Source organism: Prorops nasuta, unplaced genomic scaffold (genome assembly GCF_024137725.1).
Source record: "Prorops nasuta isolate Cenicafe-Biocafe unplaced genomic scaffold, Cenicafe_Pnas_1.2 PNAS00018, whole genome shotgun sequence".
NCBI classification, from domain to species: Eukaryota; Metazoa; Arthropoda; class Insecta; order Hymenoptera; family Bethylidae; genus Prorops; species Prorops nasuta.
Window position 1 is genome coordinate 2,845,879 of NW_027116815.1, and position 19,546 is coordinate 2,865,424.

At 33.6% G+C, this 19,546-nt stretch overlaps 6 protein-coding genes across 8 annotated transcripts; 3 read left to right on the forward strand and 3 right to left on the reverse strand.

Moving 5' to 3' along the window:
* Window positions 1–50: 50 nt before the first annotated feature.
* LOC136780078 (interaptin-like) lies at window positions 51–6,048 on the reverse strand. 2 transcript variants are annotated; one of them, XM_066738157.1, is made up of 4 exons: window positions 5,969–6,048; window positions 5,819–5,881; window positions 4,313–4,475; window positions 51–4,034 (listed from the first exon to the last, which is right to left on the reverse strand). In XM_066738157.1, exons 1-4 carry the CDS (start codon window positions 6,037–6,039, stop codon window positions 1,065–1,067), a joined length of 3,267 nt encoding a protein of 1,088 aa, XP_066594254.1. In that variant the 5' UTR covers window positions 6,040–6,048; the 3' UTR covers window positions 51–1,064. The 2 variants fall into 2 exon arrangements, with proteins under 2 accessions (XP_066594254.1, XP_066594255.1); XM_066738158.1 differs by lacking the exons at window positions 5,819–5,881; window positions 5,969–6,048 and adding an exon at window positions 4,573–5,662.
* Window positions 6,049–7,613: 1,565 nt separating this feature from the next.
* On the forward strand, window positions 7,614–10,651 carry Kat60 (Katanin 60). Its single transcript, XM_066737776.1, has 9 exons — window positions 7,614–8,482; window positions 8,551–8,686; window positions 8,758–8,905; window positions 8,977–9,067; window positions 9,147–9,268; window positions 9,350–9,672; window positions 10,061–10,173; window positions 10,255–10,381; window positions 10,444–10,651. Exons 1-9 carry the CDS (start codon window positions 8,194–8,196, stop codon window positions 10,640–10,642), a joined length of 1,548 nt encoding a protein of 515 aa, XP_066593873.1. The 5' UTR covers window positions 7,614–8,193; the 3' UTR covers window positions 10,643–10,651.
* Window positions 10,652–10,782: 131 nt separating this feature from the next.
* Window positions 10,783–11,864, reverse strand: LOC136779874 (RNA-binding motif protein, X-linked 2-like). The gene is made up of 4 exons (XM_066737778.1): window positions 11,623–11,864; window positions 11,350–11,502; window positions 11,155–11,284; window positions 10,783–11,085 (listed from the first exon to the last, which is right to left on the reverse strand). Exons 1-4 carry the CDS (start codon window positions 11,724–11,726, stop codon window positions 10,966–10,968), a joined length of 507 nt encoding a protein of 168 aa, XP_066593875.1. The 5' UTR covers window positions 11,727–11,864; the 3' UTR covers window positions 10,783–10,965.
* Window positions 11,865–12,020: 156 nt separating this feature from the next.
* On the forward strand, window positions 12,021–13,768 carry aph-1 (gamma-secretase subunit Aph-1). The gene is made up of 2 exons (XM_066737709.1): window positions 12,021–12,642; window positions 12,722–13,768. The coding sequence occupies exons 1-2, from the start codon at window positions 12,410–12,412 to the stop codon at window positions 13,203–13,205; spliced, it is 717 nt and encodes a 238-aa protein (XP_066593806.1). The 5' UTR covers window positions 12,021–12,409; the 3' UTR covers window positions 13,206–13,768.
* Window positions 13,769–13,909: 141 nt separating this feature from the next.
* MED17 (mediator complex subunit 17) lies at window positions 13,910–16,842 on the reverse strand. Its single transcript, XM_066737708.1, has 7 exons — window positions 16,529–16,842; window positions 16,226–16,402; window positions 15,827–16,143; window positions 15,327–15,745; window positions 14,678–15,250; window positions 14,456–14,604; window positions 13,910–14,371 (listed from the first exon to the last, which is right to left on the reverse strand). Exons 1-7 carry the CDS (start codon window positions 16,615–16,617, stop codon window positions 14,161–14,163), a joined length of 1,935 nt encoding a protein of 644 aa, XP_066593805.1. The 5' UTR covers window positions 16,618–16,842; the 3' UTR covers window positions 13,910–14,160.
* A 1,075-nt stretch (window positions 16,843–17,917) lies between these two features.
* LOC136780004 (RNA-binding protein Rsf1-like) lies at window positions 17,918–19,493 on the forward strand. Of its 2 annotated transcripts, XM_066738016.1 has the most exons (4): window positions 17,932–18,056; window positions 18,143–18,244; window positions 18,316–18,902; window positions 19,357–19,493. In XM_066738016.1, the coding sequence occupies exons 3-4, from the start codon at window positions 18,325–18,327 to the stop codon at window positions 19,382–19,384; spliced, it is 606 nt and encodes a 201-aa protein (XP_066594113.1). In that variant the 5' UTR covers window positions 17,932–18,056; window positions 18,143–18,244; window positions 18,316–18,324; the 3' UTR covers window positions 19,385–19,493. The 2 variants fall into 2 exon arrangements, with proteins under 2 accessions (XP_066594112.1, XP_066594113.1); XM_066738015.1 differs by lacking the exon at window positions 18,143–18,244 and having other exon boundaries at window positions 17,918–18,056.
* The last annotated feature ends 53 nt before the right edge of the window (window positions 19,494–19,546 follow it).

The window sequence follows — 19,546 nt, forward strand, 5'->3', positions numbered from 1 at the left end:
GCGTAAAAGCAGTAAAAGAGCTGGGCCCGCAGGGCCGTACATAGATTTGATGAACTCAACATTTTCTTTTTAAAATTAATCAAATATTATAAATTTATATATAAACAGATATATTACATAATTCGTGTACAACAATCTATATTCTTTTAAACATCGATATACAATTAATTATTTCCTTTTATATTACAATTTTTAAATAACTAACATTATTTTCACTTAAGGAAAATAAGTTAAATACACGTTAAAACTTGTAGAATAAATTTGGACTTCCCTTGTAAATAAGAAGCGTAATAAATACCGGATTACACTGCAAGCACTGCAAGCTTATAAAGATTTTCGTAAAAACGTGGTAATTTGATTCGTTATACGTTCCTGAGGGAAGTGATCGCATCTCTAGGAAAACAAGCTGCGATTGGTCGAATCTCGCTATGCAGCTGCGAAGCGCGGCGCCTGAATGGCGCAGACTCATATTGTACGCATACACTATACGTTGCAAAAATCCATACCATACCATGAATGATATAGGTTTGCACAATGATGTGCTATTAAGACAACACTAGCGTTGTAGCAATAGCAAAAGTACTCCAAATTCAAACAGCTTAACAACTACTGCGCTAAATCATCTTATTACTAATGAACATGATAAAAGCAATGAAAGCTTATGCAAATATTACATAAATTAATACTCTATGATAGTGCAATTAAAATGAATCCGAGATTCTTTTAATTTAAATTTTCATTTAATAGTCAAAACCTGTTTTCATTTATTAATTGATATTACTACACTTTCTTAATTGCTTTTAACAAGCAATATAATTATTATCTAATTAGCTTTGATAATATTAAATTATTATTGATTCTAAAAGTAAATAATTAAGTTTCAATTAACTTACTTGATTACAAATAAATATAACTTACTTTGATTAGCACAACAATGATTTCCAATCAAATTTCTTTTTTCTTCTTAATTATATAATTTGAATATTTTCTCTTGAATTACTGCTTTGTATAAATCCAAATCTAAAACAGTCTGTATCACGTTTTTCTTATCTTAGCTCTAAGTACTAATTAAAGTCAAAATCGCTCTCTGTATTAGACACATTTCTCTCAATAGTACTATCTGTGTCTGAATCTAAAATTGATTTTATCACATCCTTTTTCTTATGCACCTCTTCTGCTTTAAGTTGATTTTCTTCAATATTGGCATTTGAAGAATATTCTGTTTCCGGTACATTAACGGTCTCTTGTCCATTCTTACCAGTTTGTTCACCATAAGTATAATTTTCATTCTGCGCATAGAACTCATTTTGAGAAGAATCTTGATTAGTAATGTACTGTCGATTGTCCTCAGGATTAAGCTCCTGTCCATATTGATGATACTGATCATCATATTTTTGAAATTGCTCTGGCTGCCCATATTGATCAAGACTTTGCTCGTATTGTTGGTTATTTTGATATTCTTGGTTTCCTTGTTGATCTTGTTGGTATTGCTGATTACTCTGATATTCTTGGATTCCTAGTTGATCTTGTTGGTATTGCTGATTATTTTGATATTCCTGGTCTCCTTGTTGATCTTGTTGGTATTGCTGATTATTCTGATATTCTTGGATTTCTTGTTGGAATTGCTGACTATTTTGATATTCTTGGTTTCCTTGTTGATCTTGTTGGTATTGCTGATTATTCTGATATTCACTGGTTTGCTGATCATATTCTTGTTGATACTGAAGATATTGCTGACCATCTTGTTGATATTGCTGAACATCCTGCTGATAAGTTTGATTTAATTGATCATACTCTGCTTGATTGGGTTGAAATTGTTCGTTTTGCTGTTGATATTGCTGGTCACCATGCTGATATGGAACTTGCTGATATTGCTGATCATCTTGAGGATATTGTTGGTTATCATGCTGGTATTGCTGTTCACTCAGCTCATATTGTTGATTTTGCTCTACTTGTTGGTCAAATGTGTATTCCTGATTAGGGTCATGTTCGTATTGATTTGAAAAATTCTCTGCATATTCCTGACGCGGTTGATCTCCTTCCGAATAGCCCTGTTGATTTTCTCCAGTAACAGCTTCATTTTGCTGCTCATAGCTGAGCTGCTCTTCCACAACATTAGACTGTTTCGCATATTCCATAATTTCATCAGAGGCAATTTGATTAACTCGCTCTTCATTAGTAACAATATTTGATCCATCATCATTACCTTTATATATTTCTACTTCATTTCGTCCATCTATTGTTTTCAAATTATTCGACTCGTCATTTTGGCTATCCTTTCCTGTCTCCTCAGTGTCATTTCTGACGTTCTTCGTTTCAGCTGCAGAAGTAACACGAGTGTTGTCATATTCTTCTCGGGTAAGAACAGAATCTACTCGATCAATATTTTCAGTCATCTCTCCTGATGGCTGTGGAACATCTTCGGAATCCAAAGGTACCCTTCGTATTTGTCTTTCCACGAATTGCAAACTCCAAGGTTGCAATTCCTCGACTATACTGAAAATATGTGGCTCTACCTCAGACTCTGTCCCCAAAAGAAGTCGACTCTTGATGCTTTTTGAAATTTCCTCGTCACTCAAACGAATTTTCGTTGTCGAATCCTGCAGCCCGCCAGAGTTCCCGTTTCGCTTGAGTACTCGTGGCACTGGATCCTCGCTATTCCAGTGGTGTTTCGCAATCTCTTCGATATTTCGATGCGACATATCTAAATCTGACCCGGAGGCCGGAATTAAACCACTAATTTTGTCTTCTACGCGTTCGTCCAGAGGTGCGGTCCTTGGCAAGTCGTTTCTAACTTGCAGGTTCTCAATAAAATGACGCTTTGATTTGCCAGGTTGTTCCGGTTGCACGCTGATTCCCGATGCCAAATCATTGGCCAATGCCAGCACGCCAGCCATTTCGTCGGACACTTTACTAATCTCCTTCCCTTTCTCACAAACGTTATCAAATTCGTCATCCGACAAAGTTACGTTTAATATATCACCGCTCGTATTCTGTTCGAGGTCAGCCTCTTCGAGACTGTGTTGATCCTTCTCGGTATGAAGATTACGTATCCTGTTAATGTATATTTCTAGATCGCTTTCCTCAAGCCTATCCAATCTACTCGACTCGTCCATTGGCAATAATTCCTTCGATACTTCGGAGAGCTTGAAAGAGGTTCGCTTAGACCCTAAACTTTTTGTTAAACCAGGCTCCTTTAGCTTCAGCATCTCATCCACTTCTCGTGTAGTGAGCGACGGTGGCTCCCTAGAAGAATTCGTGTCTCTAGGATATTTAAGAGCATAGTTTGAGTAACTGGGTCTCATGGACCAATTAGAAGTCGAGAATCTCGACTTGAAGGCTGTTGGGGCCTTATCTGAAGACGTTAATAGTGTTGTGTCGTAATATCTTGGATTCTGCATAGTTAAACGACTGAAATTCGTACTGGTAGTCATAAGACCGGACCTCGGAGGCTCAGATGTCGATTCTAATGGAACAAAAGCTGACGCAAAACGATTATCCGGGTCTATTTGGTTGCCTATTGTACTCGGATGATTGAAAAACGAAGTACACCCTCGATTCGACTGTTGAGCCTCAGCCTGCCTGAGACTGGGATCGTCTTGGAGTGAACCAAACGTTCCACTCTGTCTGATTCCTAATGAAGAGCTTTGTATGGGTACTCGAAGCTGAACATCGTAAAAATCATTTTTTCCCCTGTAGTTCAAATCCCTTCGCAAAGGCTGAACACGATTTAACAAGTTTGAATTCAAGTATTGATAATTTGCTGGTTTTACTGAGTTCGTATCACTGTCGTACATTCTTTGAGATGATAAACTCTGTCTGGATTCGCAACGATGAGGCGAAATAGGATTGTGAATTCTGCGTTCAGCAGCTGGTTGGTAAGAAAAATTTCTTGGCTCGTGAAAACAACACGACTGTTCCTTGCTAATTCTCGATCCATCCTCGTTCTGGCTAACGATTCCGCTGTCGCCAGTCACGCTTCCTCCCAGTCTCTGATTTCTGTACGCGCTCATCAAATAAAGCTCGTACTGCTTCTGCAATCAAACATTTCGTTTTCAGCGAAAATTCATCCCAATTCACGCACGACCATAACGATCGATGCCAAGTTCTATTAAATTTAGCCAGACTTAAATTTATCCCTTAGCTAACTCTAATTTGAAACTGATTAATTTCGACTCGCGTCTCACCGTTTCTTGGATCAATGGCGGCGAAAATGAGCTAAATGTAATTTTGTTTACGACGCTATACGTGCTGATGTCATGCATGGCATTCGTAGTTGTATATTTTTCTTTATAATTGATATTGAGCTTACCCTAAGAATATTAAGTCTGTCGGTTTTAGCTGCCATTAAAACGAGACTATTGTCCACTTTGTTCAAAGCACCTAGAAGATTATAGTTCCTTTCATCTTTCTCACGCTGCTCCTCCAGAAATTCTATATACCTCATACGCAAACGGTTCAAACATTCGTCTCGCCTGAAAATAAAATTATTCATTAATCCATTTTTATTTGACAAATTTTCCATTAAAATGCATGGAGTAAAAACTTTGACATCCTCGTTGCGATAATTACTCGAATTAATTGTGAATCATTAGTGATTACATTTTGTATATTTATTTAAGACAAGGTCCTTTTATTTCTAGGTCTATTATCGATTTTACAAGGTTTTACTAAAATACAGTCAGTGAAATTCAATTTAAACTTGCGGTTTGCTGAAATTGGGCAAAATTTTACGTGAAAAGATAAATGGTTGGCTGTATTCGTGCTGTGCTATTAACGGTGATCGAAGAGGATCTCGTGACATTGGGAAAAGGTCATGCTTTACCTTGCACGTCACGAATTATACTCTTGGTCGTTTTAGGAACTAGCACGCATATTGCCATGCTCAACGAGAACCTCGTTAATCCCCCCACTTTCAAACTTTCCTAAACCTCGAAAACCACCAGAAACTTACAGTATTATATTCCATTAAGCTTTCGTTATTGTTAAACTCTGACCCGTATCATCCGGGGCTCAACTAATAATACGTATTCTTTATATGAAGCTATTTTAAAAATAATTCATTTTACTTATCGCTTCATTTAATGTCTCAGACATTTTTATTATGTATTATAAAATTTTGTTACAGTTTTGAAAAAAGAAACTTTTAATTATACGAGTATGACTTGTTTGACCTATAATTATATAGCCCAGTGTCTCACACTAATCGCATTCCATTGGAAGGACGCTAAGATATTAAAGCATAGGTTAAGTTTTCGAATTGATGAGGGCTTGATTTACGATTGTTAACAAACACTACTGCCAATTAAATCAATTTAGTGCCTAAAAGCGATTTATTTGAACGACTGATAATAATATCAATTGTCGATATAACTTTTGCAGTTTGCAACTGTTTCGTCAGTAATTCATAAAAGCCGTTAAAGTTTTATCTTATTGCTCGATCGATGATGAGCTTTCTGCACGCTAAACGTTTCCTGAAATATATAATATCATGTACACATGTACAGCTTAAGGATTATCTTCTTAAGCTTGTGTTTAAAATGTATTAGAGTGAAGAGGTTATGTCAGCCTAATATTGATTGCGACATTGCGACTTTTCTCGAATCAGGCCACAGCTAAATCGATATCGAAGCTTACAATAATTTGATCATTTTCCCTTCAAATTTTCATCAAATTGTTCCTTTTATTTTTGAAGCATTTTGTTATCTATATATGTTTATTGCTTAAGTTTGTCACATTTTTCGTATTTCTAATATAATGGTGTTTGAATAATTTAAGCTCTTTTTTTATTATATCTTTACAGTCTTAATCAACATACCTCATACGTGATTCTTGTGCCAACAGGTTAAATCTCTCCTCTAACCTAATTCGTTCCTCCTCACTGAAAATTAAGTAAGACATGTCCTCTATTAAGGTCTACCGTTTGTAATCGATATTTCATTTAAGTTCTGTCACTAATTGCGATCACCTTTTTCGCAGTTTCTCTTGCATATCCAGCATCTTTTTATAATAATCGTAACTTTCATAAACCGGCGCCATAGCGCACGCGATCTTAAATTCACAAAATCGTATCTCGAATGACCGATCGATTGTAACCAGCGCCAAAGTATTTCCCGCCAAAAATAAAATTTTCAATAATATTTCAAATTTTAACGGTTTGAAGTTTTTAAAACTTTATCATCATGTTCTTATTAATTTTTAATATCTTGTCACACGATCTATCACACAACAAACAATTGTCTTACATATATTTAATTAAAACTTGATAAAACCAATAAAACATTCACATTCACGTTTTGTATATTTTTGTACGAAAATCGTTATTAAGATTGAATTGTAAAATTACTTTATTTTAGTATCATTTTTACAGTACAAATAAATTTGTCAAATTATTTAAATATTTACCGAAAACAGACATTACTTTCATATTTTATTTGATATTAAAAAAGTATGATTTGACGATTGCTCGTAAGATTTTAAATTCAATATTGAATAGTAAATAGTTGGTTGTTCTTGTGCAAAGAACGCCAAGCGACTGTCGTATTTTACGTCGCACCGGCAGGTTTAGGTTTGGGCTGTTCCGCCGGGTAAACACGCAGGTGTTTCATTTTCCCCACTGCGGGGGTGCGTTGCATATATATACTATCATTTCAACACATTTATAATTATGCAACTCAATAAAAAATATTCAGAAATAAAACAGTGTGTAAGCAGAAGCTCATAAATAACATCATTTTGTTGAAACCGAATAGTATATATTATAAAATCCCGACATATTCATAACGAATTGATATTTCCAGAAATGGCAAAAATTACATCTGGAAAAATGCAAAGCTAACATGAAATAAACTCTTGCGTGCTAGTTACAAGTTCTCTTACAAACCTTAAATCGGCTTCCGCTTGCATGTGCATTTATTTCACCGCAGAAAAATCAATTAAATTTCACCACAATTTATTAAACCTTTTTATACTTTTAAAATATTTACACGTAAATGTTGAAAAAATTGTGAAATAATTTTCTAAGATACAAGTTAGAAATTTATAAGATAATCTTCCTTAAATTTTTATACTCAAATTTGGAAAGGTTAGGATTAGAAGCTTAATAATCTTACAAAAACTAAAAAAAAAACACAAACCTACTTAATATGAATATACAATTAAACAATTCAATTGTAACGCAATTTTTATGTAAATTACGCTATTCTAAATTACAATATGTTACTTAAAGAAGATTATACCACAACAACACTTTTATTAATAATTTCTACGTTGCTAAAGCAATATTTTTTTAATTATTACATATGCATTATAATTACATCAATTCCCTTAGATATACAATTTTAACAGGAAGAATAGAAAGTATTGATTCGTCCATATTCTCAGGGGTAGTTTTGATATCTTTAACATGAGATTCTTCCTCTAGATTAAAATCCTACTCTACCTCTCTACCTTCTGTTCTGTCCAAGAACAGCTGATGTAAAAGACTATAATATACAATTTTATACGCTATAGTGCGTGTGAAAACGTGGGGACTGGAGAGTGTGGAACAGTGGAACTGTGGAGAACAGTTAAAATGAAACGTGATGAAACACGAAACGTTGTTTGAAATCTGTGTACGTGTGTGTATGTGTAGTTAGCAGTAGTACATGTAATGTGTGGTGACTGTATGCGTGCTAAATGATCGTGTGTAACTGTAGCATATGTGTATGTATAAGTATGTATACAATACGTACGTAATAGTTACAAAATACAAGCAGAACTTTCGTCCTTATGCCATATAAAGCCATTTAACAAGAAACTGGTACTAGAAAATCTTTAAACGTCTGGCTCAGTTTGGCATTCTATTCTAAATTTTAATCACACCTTAAACGTCATTTAACGTATACACAGTCAAACTGGTAAAACCATAAATAAATTGCTTTATTTACCATTTTAAAATAAGTTTTGATATGTTTTAATTTATTCGCTAAAACTGCGGATGTGAAAGAATTTAAAAAAAAAAGAAACACGGTTGGAAAATGTTATTACGCCACGATATAAATTAATCACTATTTTTACGAAAACTAAAAAGATAAAACATTGGAATTAAAAATTTCAGCAATTTAAAGTGACAACGTATTTTTAATATACTACTTAAGCAAAATAATCTTTGATACTTAATTTCTTATTTTGTTAAAAAAATTTGAGTATATTATGAGTTTATATGGCAATAAAATCATGGCTGTGTCAATTAATGAGATTTGTGAAAACACAAAGTTGGCACGTGAGATGGCTTTGACAGGAAATTATGATACATCAGGTGTCTATTACCAAAGTGTAGTGCAGCAAATTCATAGGTTACTTGCTAGTATAGCTGATGCCACAAGAAAAGCAAAGTGGCAACTTGTACAGCAACAAATATTGCAAGAAATGGAGAAAGTAAAAGCTACGTCTAATACTTTGCAACTTTTTAAAGTTGATACAAATACTGAAAGACTATTAGGTATTATTTACTATTTAAGTTCTTTTCTTTGTTGTGCCATAACAAACAATAAAATGTTAACCATTTAGGAACCTCAAACTTATCATTTGAAGAACCTACACGAGATCCAGCATCATGGCCCTTCAGTAATATTGACTCAAACTGGAGTCAAGCACCTGCTAGAGATCCTGATGTATGGCCACCATTAACTCCTGCAGAACAAAAGTATATATAGTATTTTATTTAATAAACTATCTGAAGTTCCAATGAACAAATATTTAATTATAAAATTTTAGAAATTCTAGAATACAAAGAAATCAACAAAAACAAATCCCTCGAACAAATACAAGAAAATCATTATTATCTCAAGCAAAAAAGACAGATGGTAAACAAATAGGCAAAAAGGATGACAAGAAGGGAATAAGGAAAGATGACATTTCTAAGGTTTGTGGAATCATATATAAATGAAATATATTTATGAATTTTATAGGAAAAGAATTCATTATGTATTTTAGGATAAAACAGAGAATGAAAAAGTGGATCTGGACTTAGAAGAGCGTAAATTTGAGCCTTCTGGAAATGATAGGGATCTAGTAGAATTATTAGGTGAATAATTTACCTTCATAGTAATATTTTAAGTTTCATAGCTTTATAGAAATTCCATAAAATTAATATATATTTACAGAAAGAGATATAGTACAGAAGAACCCCAATATTCGATGGGATGATATAGCAGATCTACACGAGGCCAAACGTTTACTAGAAGAAGCTGTAGTTCTTCCTATGTGGATGCCTGATTTTTTCAAAGTAAAATAATTAAGGTTTTATTATATCAAAGTTTAGTAAAGTGAAGTGTGAAAAACAAAAAAAATTAATTATGTTACACAGGGAATTAGAAGGCCGTGGAAAGGTGTTTTAATGGTTGGACCACCAGGTACAGGAAAGACTATGCTCGCCAAAGCAGTGGCTACTGAATGTGGAACTACTTTTTTCAATGTTTCTTCTTCAACATTAACTTCAAAATACAGAGGAGAATCTGAAAAGCTAGTCAGGCTTCTATTCGAAATGGCTAGGTTTTATGCACCTAGTACAATTTTCATTGATGAAATTGATTCTTTATGCTCAAGACGCGGATCAGAATCGGAGCATGAGGCTTCCAGAAGAGTTAAGTCTGAACTTCTTGTACAAATGGATGGAATAAGTTCTAATAGGTACAAACAATTTAATTCTTTCATAGAAGATAGATTTTAACCTCTGGAACGCCGAGATTTTATAAAACTTAGTGTCCTTACCAATTTTCAAAAATTTAATTTTATTTCTTTCATTTGACTTTAATAAAATTTTGATCATATATAGCGTTTCATACGAGATTCTCTGGCGGTCTAAAGGTTAAGAATCAAAGACTCGAGTTTCGAAATTTTTAAAAACTCAAAGAAATAATATTGCATGTAATATTGATTAATTTAGAATTTGCTTATTAAATTATTTAATATTAAATTTGCAAGAGAGATAAAAATTCACAATTATAATTGACTAAATGCATAACTCGTTTCTATAACTGTAACGATTTAAAAATTATACTTTAACTTTTAATATTAGTGAGGATCCAAGTAAAGTAGTAATGGTATTAGCTGCAACAAACTTTCCATGGGATATTGATGAAGCACTTAGAAGAAGATTAGAAAAACGAATTTACATTCCACTTCCAAATCGTAAGTTACTGTTTTTTAATTTCTTATCATAGGAAGATAGGTAACAATTTCATAGGGTTCATAAAATTTCTTTATTTGTAGATGAGGGAAGGGAAGCATTATTAAAAATTAATTTGCGGGAAGTGAAAGTAGGCTCATCAGTAAATCTCACAGAAATTGCCAAGAAACTTGAAGGATATTCAGGAGCTGATATTACAAATGTTTGCAGGTATAATTTTTAAAAAACTGATAAGTTTATAGTTGAGGAATTAATATGCAATTTTTTGACAGAGATGCTTCAATGATGTTGATGAGAAGAAAAATTGCTGGTCTGAAACCAGATCAAATAAGACAACTGCCTAAAGAAGAATTGGATTTACCAGTTTCAGCAGCAGATTTTGATGAAGCTGTTGCAAAATGTAATAAAAGTGTATCTCAGGAAGACTTGGAAAAATATGAAAAGTGGATGAATGAATTTGGTTCATCCTGATATTGTTGCAATCAAAACTAATTACATGTTTTCTAATAATTTTAAGTAAGCCTCAATATTTTCATCTATCCTTAATTGCTTACTGAATACTTAAAATGATCCAAAGGGATATATTCATACTACAATAAAAAATGCAAGATTATATAGAAAACTATAATATATTCTTGACATAAAAGTAAATGTTACTTGGTAATAACATGACAAATTAATTTTTTATACAGTTTAAAAGCCTAATTAATATTATACAAAGTGGTTATATTTAATAACATCAAACTGCATGTAAATATCCTTTAAACTAAAATAAATAAATACAATGTTAAACTTTATCTTTTAGGAGCACAACCTTCCAATCTCAAACGTTTAGTTTCCTCATCAATATTCTTATTTTCCTTTGGAGCTTTATAATTAGCTACATGATCCACCCTGATTATTCTGCCAAGAATCTAAAGTATTTATTTGATTTGAATCAAAAGTAACAATAAATAATAATAAAAAAAATGACTAATACTAACCTTTGTACCATTAAAGTTATCAACAGCTAAATTTGTACTTCTTTGATCCTCATAGCAAAGAAAACCATAACCTTTCTGTTTTCCTGTATCTTTATCTCTTATTAAATTAATATTGACAACTTCTCCATATCTGAAATATCACATTTTTATTATACCATTAATAATATGTAAAATATTTAAATAATTGAGATTTACTGAGAAAATATCGTAATTATATCTCCTTCTGTTAAATCATAGGGAAGGCCTCCAATAAAGATCCAGGCACTGTCCTTATACTGATCATGCCAGGAAGTTTTATATTTTCCGGACAATTCTTGTGTAGCAAGTTTTGTAATATTCTTCACGTTTCTAAAATTTGATTAATATATGTGATTTAAAAAGTTTTATTATCATTCCATAGTCTCAAACTAAAACCAATAATACTACTTTACTCTTAGAATTAGGATAAACTTTTTTGATGTTACTTACGTTAAAGGATTCATTATAGCATTTATAGCTGAAAATAGTGATAATAGATAAATCCAGTGATGAGAGGGAATGAGAGGAAAAACTAGGGAAAATTGTTCATACATATAATATAAAAACAGAGAAGAGGTGCTCGCGATAGTGAGAAAGTCTGAGAGAAAGCAAAAGGATTGAAGGACTTGACTCTGGTAAACACTGGTTGGACAGTGGACTGGACTGAAGACTGAACTGGACTGGAGTGACTGGACTGCGCTCACCGTCACGTACACGGTCATTGTACACATACATATGTACTCTCACGTATACTGTGCTGTAGAGTGTGGACACTGGACACAGAAGTGAGTGTCGAGTGACAGGAATAAGCCCGAAGCCGTTAGTCGAAGCCTAGGAAAAGGATCGAATTGCAGTCATTGCAAGCGGATAAATTACGATCGAACTATTTTCACTCTTCATCAACCTATAGTAATCAAATATTCTCCGGATTCCGGATAATTTATCCAAATTTAGCGTAATAGTGAATTTTAATAGATTATATGTTGAGATTGAGTAAAAAAAAGTTAAAAAGATGCAAGAAATAATATATCCTAAGTGTACTATGTAAAAAACAAATATATCTACTATCTTCCAATAAAAAATAAGTAATTGTGTTTAAAAAATATGTCACGATAACAATTTAATATAATTTATAAAGAAAAATTATTTCTTTCAATTAGTTTGGCTACACAAAAGTAGTATAAATTTAAAGTATACTTAAAATATTGTTGGTGATTCATAATTACTACAAACAAAAATGACAGTTATGGACTTTTTTGGTTGTGCCTTTTTGGCATTTGGACCTCCATTAGCTATGTTTACATTTACAGTGGCATCAGAACCAATTAGAATAATAATACTAATAGCCAGTGCATTTTTCTGGTTAATTTCACTTTTATTGTCATCAATACTATGGTATGCAGTAGTTCCTCTTCGAAGCCAACTTGCATTTGGTCTTGTTTTTTCTGTACTTTTCCAAGAAGGATTTAGGTAATTTAGACTTTAATTTATATTATTTTATATCTTACAATAAATTTGATTACAAATTACTTTTTTCATCTGTTTATAGATATCTTTTATATTGGGTATTGCGTAAAGCTGAAAAGGGTTTAGAAAAAGTAACTACAACACACGTAGCAGATAGTAGACATGTTTTTGCTTATGTTTGTGGCCTTGGTTTTGGATTTATGAGCGGAACATTTGCTTTGGTCAATGTTTTGGCAGATGCTGTTGGACCTGGAACCATGGGTCTTCGACAAGGCACTGAATATTTCTTTATAATATCAGCAGCCACTACATTATGTTTTATACTTCTTCACACATTCTGGGGTGTTGTATTTTTTTCAGCCCTTGATACAAAGAATTGGCATCAAGTAGTATGGGTTGTAGGCTCCCATTTATTTGTATCTTGTATGACTTTATTAAATGCATACCAAGCTTATACAGCCAGCATTTTATCTGCATATGTGATATTAGTGATAACAGCTGGACTCGCATTCAAAATAGCAGGTGGAAAAGTGCAGAATGTTAGCCAGTGCTTCTTAAGAAATTGAAAACCTGTTTTCAAGTACAATAATTTATATCATGGTCTATTATGTAATCTCATAAAAAATATTCATTTAAAAAGTGTCTCCCTCTTGCTCAGGAAAATTGATATATTTTTGTCTAATAACTTGATTATTTTGGTTAATTAGTTCCTATATCTTTCTATTATTTTACCTTAAAAACTTGAACAGGAATATGCATTAATATAATATTTGTACCATTAAACCATATCTTTTTTAAAGAATATACTCCTTACATATGTAATCAAATTGCCTATATTTAAGAAATATAAAAATATTCTTACTAGGGAGAGAGAAACAATGCTCATATTCAATTAAATAATCTGTACCTTAAAATAAGTAGTTTATACCCTCTGTATATAAATTTTAAAAAGAATGGTAAATAACAATGAAAAGACCATTTTTAGGAAAAAAACATTATTTATATTAATTACTAATTTATCTTAAATGTATTGCGCATACTTTCAACAACTCATGTAATATTAAAAACTAAAGTAGCATTCAATTTATATAAATAATTATATGAAATTTTAATAAATATCACTTTTTATACAATTATTTCTCTGGAATCATTTATTTGTTCATTGCAATTATAACGCTAATGGCAGTTTTTGGTCAATGGTCATCACATTTACATTTATGTTTCATTTGGGGAAAAAAAGGATATGTCTATAAACATATATATATATATATATATATATACACACATTTATTTATATAAAATTTCAAGAATGTCTTTTATTGTATGTTGAAGTAAACTGAAATTTATAATTAAAATTATTTCATATGAAAATATACTTGATATGGAGAAATCATAGGCACAAAATACTCAAATCACTCATTTTTATCTGTAATAATTGTCACTTTAAAACTATTTTCTTTTGTTCCAAAAAATGGCATGTAAATATCATTCTGTTTAGGTAAAAAGTTTATCATTTTAAGCCTAAGAGCTTGTAAGAGATGCCATTAGTAGCTCCATTTTATTCAGAAAATTTTTTCCTTCCATTTTATCCCACCGTACTTCCTTGAATGAGCCACCTAAATTCTCCCACTTCCTTTCACGCACTAATTGTCCTGGGAAAAAATCTTTCCTTGGAGAATGTGCAATTGCAACTTGTACTCCAGTTTGAGGCTCACATCTTACAGCAATCATTCTAGGAATAACCAATATAAAATTCGGTATTTAAAATGATATTAATTAATACAAACTTTTAAGGTTTCTTTTTAAATGTTTATACCTATCTCCAATCGGAGATGCTAAAATACAGCTACTGGCATTTCCTAAGGGCTCTACTGCACCAAGCCCAAGATGTGAGCTGTTTGCTAAGAACTGCCATCCCATACATTTTGCTAATGCTTGGACTGCTGTAATTTGATGTTGGTATATCTACACCAAATTTTAATCAATTTCATTTATAGTTTCATTCAGTATAAAAAATATTAAGAGATGAAATTTTTACCTGACAAAATATTAAATCTCTTAATTCTTGAGGTTCATAACTCATGTGCATAACCCGGCCATCACGACAGACACATTTTAAGGATTTCTCACCTACATGTACCACTAGTGAAGTACGGCAGACACTATCATAACCATGGGTTAATATGTTAATCTTAACACAGGATTGAGTAGGAGAATTTAATGCATTCCAATGAGAGACAATCAGCGGATCTTTAACCTCCTTCGCGATTGTGTCCAGAACATACTCTGTACGCAATCGCATGAAAAAATGCTGTGCTTGCTGTATAATTTGTTCAAGCAGGGTTTGACTTTTAGTCATTTCTATAAGCTCGTAACGATCAGCTGCAGTTGGACCTGCCAAGCATCTACGTTTGCTAGGTCCTAGCGGTCCCGATGATGGATGCGGAAATGGATGATGAGTATTTTTATGATGTACTTCACGTAGTAACTGATGTAAAGAGTGTTCTAGCACATGATCGTGATCCGCTTTATGTGGCGGAGGAGCAGCAGGTTTTTTATCGTTGCCTGCACTATGGCATAAACCTATGATCAACTGAATTCCCGGAAGTACCTAATCAGAAAAAGTAAGTTTAACAACAAAGCTCTAGAAAGTATACTCAGAATTAATAACAGAATTTAATATATACTGTTGCCATTATTTGATTTCCCACAACCATATGAGGTATTGGGGCACGTAAATGAACTGCTTCCCTTGCTAATTGACTGAAAAGCTCCTTACAGAATAAAACATTTTGTGCTGCTTCCAATTTCTGCTGCCAGTGCATATCGACATTAGAGCTATGTGCACTACTATTAAGTAAGCTAATATTTGCACTACATAAATCCTCTTGATCCTTCTTACAAACTACTTCTATATACGCAACACCTTGTAATTCGCTTGGTATTGTAACACGCAAAGCAGAAGCTTTAGAGTTGGACTGACCATGTGATTGGACAGAAGTACTGTTACTAGCATTAGGAGATGCTGGAGGACTACTACTTGGTTTTTCCTCCTCTTCTGCCTTTGTAACTTCAAACATTCCAGTTTGAGCATATTTTGAACCAGCTAAAATTAGTTAATATATGAATAAAAACTCATTTATAAATAATAATTGACATCTTTATGTTTTTGCAAAATTTATAATACCTGTCCTGTAACTAAGATCCCCAATAATAGAATTAGATATTTTCTTCAGCCTCCAATTTTGTCTCAACCTCAATAACTCAATATGAAAATCTGGGGTTGATCGATTTCTGGCTAATTCATTTTGACAATTTCGCAAACGCTCTGCACCCATCATTAAAACAGAAGCAGCTCCTGCTAAAGCTTTTTTCCTAGCATATACTTGAATCATAGGCTTAACATCCTGTTGCTCTTGTTGAACAGGATCTAATACCATATAATGCTTTTCCTTTGCAATGGCCAGCACATCAGCCAAGACACAAACCTCAGTCAAAGCATTTCTAAACAAAACAAAATATATTTTTCATCTCAAACCATTATTGTTGAGTACCATAAAATTTTTATCTATTTAAAAAAAAATACCTTAATTTATTTCGAACACTGTCCCATGGCCATAACGAGGACTGAAACGCAGTAGGGTCCTTAGTATCTTCTTCACTTTTTTCTCCACTTTCACTTTCTTTTTTTTCTTCCCCATTTGTCTTACTAAAGTCAATCTTTTGAGCTATCTTTGCCAAATTTTCTGATAGAGTAAGAGGTCTAAAAATAGTATAAATACTGTTAAAACATAGATTTGCTTATAAAAACTCTAAGTTTGTTTAAAGCCTTATTTAAAATTAAGCAATTTTGTTACTGATATCATTGTATTAATAAAATTAAACGTACGCTTGGTAAATTTCTTGGCCATCATAAGTTATTTCTTGAATTTGATTTTCAATCGGCGCCTCGACAGAAATATTCACAGAATGTGCCATATTTATTTTAACAGAAGAAACACGTGTCAGTTCTTAATAATACTGTTTTATATTAGATACTACCACAGAGACGAAGCGGGAGTTTGCCGTCTGCGGCCTGCGGCCCGCCATCTTAAATACAGCATATATACAATATGTATTGTACACATGCCATAATCTCAGCTGTCACCAATCGTGCGTGCAAGGTTTTGATGCAACACACGCAAAGTGCAAGCAAGTATAGTCTATTCTATAGTGGTCTACTATATGCGCACTGCGCAATAGTAGGGTGAGCCGTGCCGCCCGTGAGGTTCACCAAGTCCGGCTTGAGGGCTAGCCGGGCTAATATGGTATACTTTCGGGCTAAATTATAGTATAGTTTCCGTTACCCCTAGCCGGGCTTGGTGAACCTCACCCAGGCCCGAATTTATAAACAGAACTTAAGCTTAGCAGCTTTTAGCATTTTCAACATCAATTGGCCCATTTTAACTTCCAATACAGTGCTTAGCTCCGTCCGCTCCGTCTACTTCAATAATTGGTAGCATTCAGCAGAGACAAATGTTGAGGGAGCGGTGTATGTTATTGGCTATTACTCTTAGATCCTATAATTTTATCCAATAGAAATAGAAGTTTAAAAAGAAATCTGCTAACGTTACTGAGCTGCTACCTCTGCTGAATGCTACCATTGCTAAGCTAAAATTTGAGATTAGTTTGGATTATAAATTCGAGCCTATTAAAAATCTAGTCAAACGTCAGAATATCGGGCTGGAGATTGCACTTCACCAATAAAATCAATTGGACATCAGCTCTGAAAATTTGTATTAGCGGAGCGTTAGTTCGAACCGGATTCAAATGTCAGACTCGATTTTGACACCATACTCATACTCAATTGAAAAAAAAACAAGAAATGCAAAGTTGTAACGTAAATACATATAATTAGAAAATATAAATTGATTTGCAAAAAATGAATGAAAAGAAATATATTTATAGTCTTAAGTAAAATGGAATTTATTTAGAATGAATTAGAAATTTTATCATATACGCTGTTCCGCATGGCTATTGGCTTTCGACTTCTGTTGATTTTCTGTTGGTTCTTGGTTTCACCACCAATGAGCATGTAGCTTCCAATTTGGATAATACTTGGCGTCTGGGTTCGAGATAGCTGGCAGCGTCGGTGGAATTGCTGCCGTTGTGCAGACGTGCAGTGTGAACCCCGGCTTGTCAATCAAACTCAGATTCAATTCTACTCAAGAAAGCAATTCCGGCAACCCGGATAACTACAGAAAACAGAGTTTAAAGTTAAAAAGAATTTACTCAAAAACTGTTTTCATTATAACTGCACTGCATTCTACCGTGTTCTCACGGTCCTCACCGACTTTTCGTTCTGAGCCCCCGTTGTTTTACCATTTTTTACACTTGTATCTCTTCAATCGTTCGTTAGCACATCGACTGCATCTAAGGTAAATACATAGATCATTTATAGGTGCGATTAAATCAAATCGTCACAATTAATTTATTCGAATACCAGGAATATTCATATTTATAGGAAAGCTCATTAACGAGATCTCTATTCGTTATAAGTACACACTATACTGAGAGTAATAAACGTTGTAATAAAGTCGCTAAAACAGGGAGATTAAGATTGATTGTAAAAAGAAAATTCGGTAACGAGACGCAGGTGCAATATAAACATCGACTTATACCAAATCATAATTGCAGATATACAAAATGACACCAGAAGGATATACGCGAGTTTATGTAGGAGGCTTGAATGAAAGCATTAAGAAGGAAGATCTTCAAATGGAGTTTGAGAAGTATGGCAAATTAAATAAGGTTTGGGTTGCCTTTAACCCACCAGGATTCGCCTTCATTGAATTTTTTAATATGAATGAAGCAGAGCTAGCTTGCAGCAGTATGAATGGTACAGAGATCATGGGTGCCAAGCTAAGAGTTGAAATTTCAAGAGGTAGAACACGAGGAGGTGGCAGGGGAGGTGGGGGTGGATTTAGAGGTCGTGGGGGCAACAGAGAATTTGGGTCCAGAGGTGGTTCTAATATGGGTTATAGAGGTAGCGGTGGATATAATGATTATGGAGGCAGTTACTATGCAGGTAGAGGTGGCGGAGGTAGGGGCAGAGGACGCTATGGAGAAGATTACATGTCCAATCGCAGTGGATATGGTGGACGTGACGGATATTCACAAGATTCTTATGGCTCCAATACTGGAGATATGGGTACTGACTACTATGGTGTCAAGGATAACAGTGGATCGAGGTATAGGAGTCGCTCACCGGCTGGCCGTGGCAGGTATTGTTGACACCCAATCTTCGTAAACTGGCTTAAGTTATATGGTATGAAGTATAAGCTTGACAATGTCTTCATTTAGACACAAAGCTATGGGACAGTTAACTGACTTCTATTTGTGTATATTTTGATAGTGTGCTTATAAACTATAGGAACCCTCTTAAGTTTCAAGTTAATTTCTTAAAACTATGCTACCAATGATATCTAGCATATTACACTTCTAGCCAGGATAATATTTTCGTTTTCAGAGTAATTGGTATCGTCTAATATAACGAAAATAAAAGTATATTCTATTTGCATGAGAAATCGCGATTTTTCCGAGCACGTTTAATGCATGTGGTGAAAAAATAATTCTACAGTTGCCATGAAAAACAACACTCTCGATCATCGAGAGTATTTAACGTCAGAAGACGGCGAATGTAATATGACGTCAAATTTTGCACTTACATGTTCACAGTCATCGCCATCTGCGTGAATGCACATAAATGAACTACGCTACGTTGCCAATCTGAACAGCGGGTCAAATCAGCCACCCGCCTCGACGACTACGTTTCTCTGTCCAATCTACGCAGCAACGTGTATATAACAAGAACTACTATATAACAATTTATAATGCTCTGTAGCATAACGGTTTTGCATCCAACGAG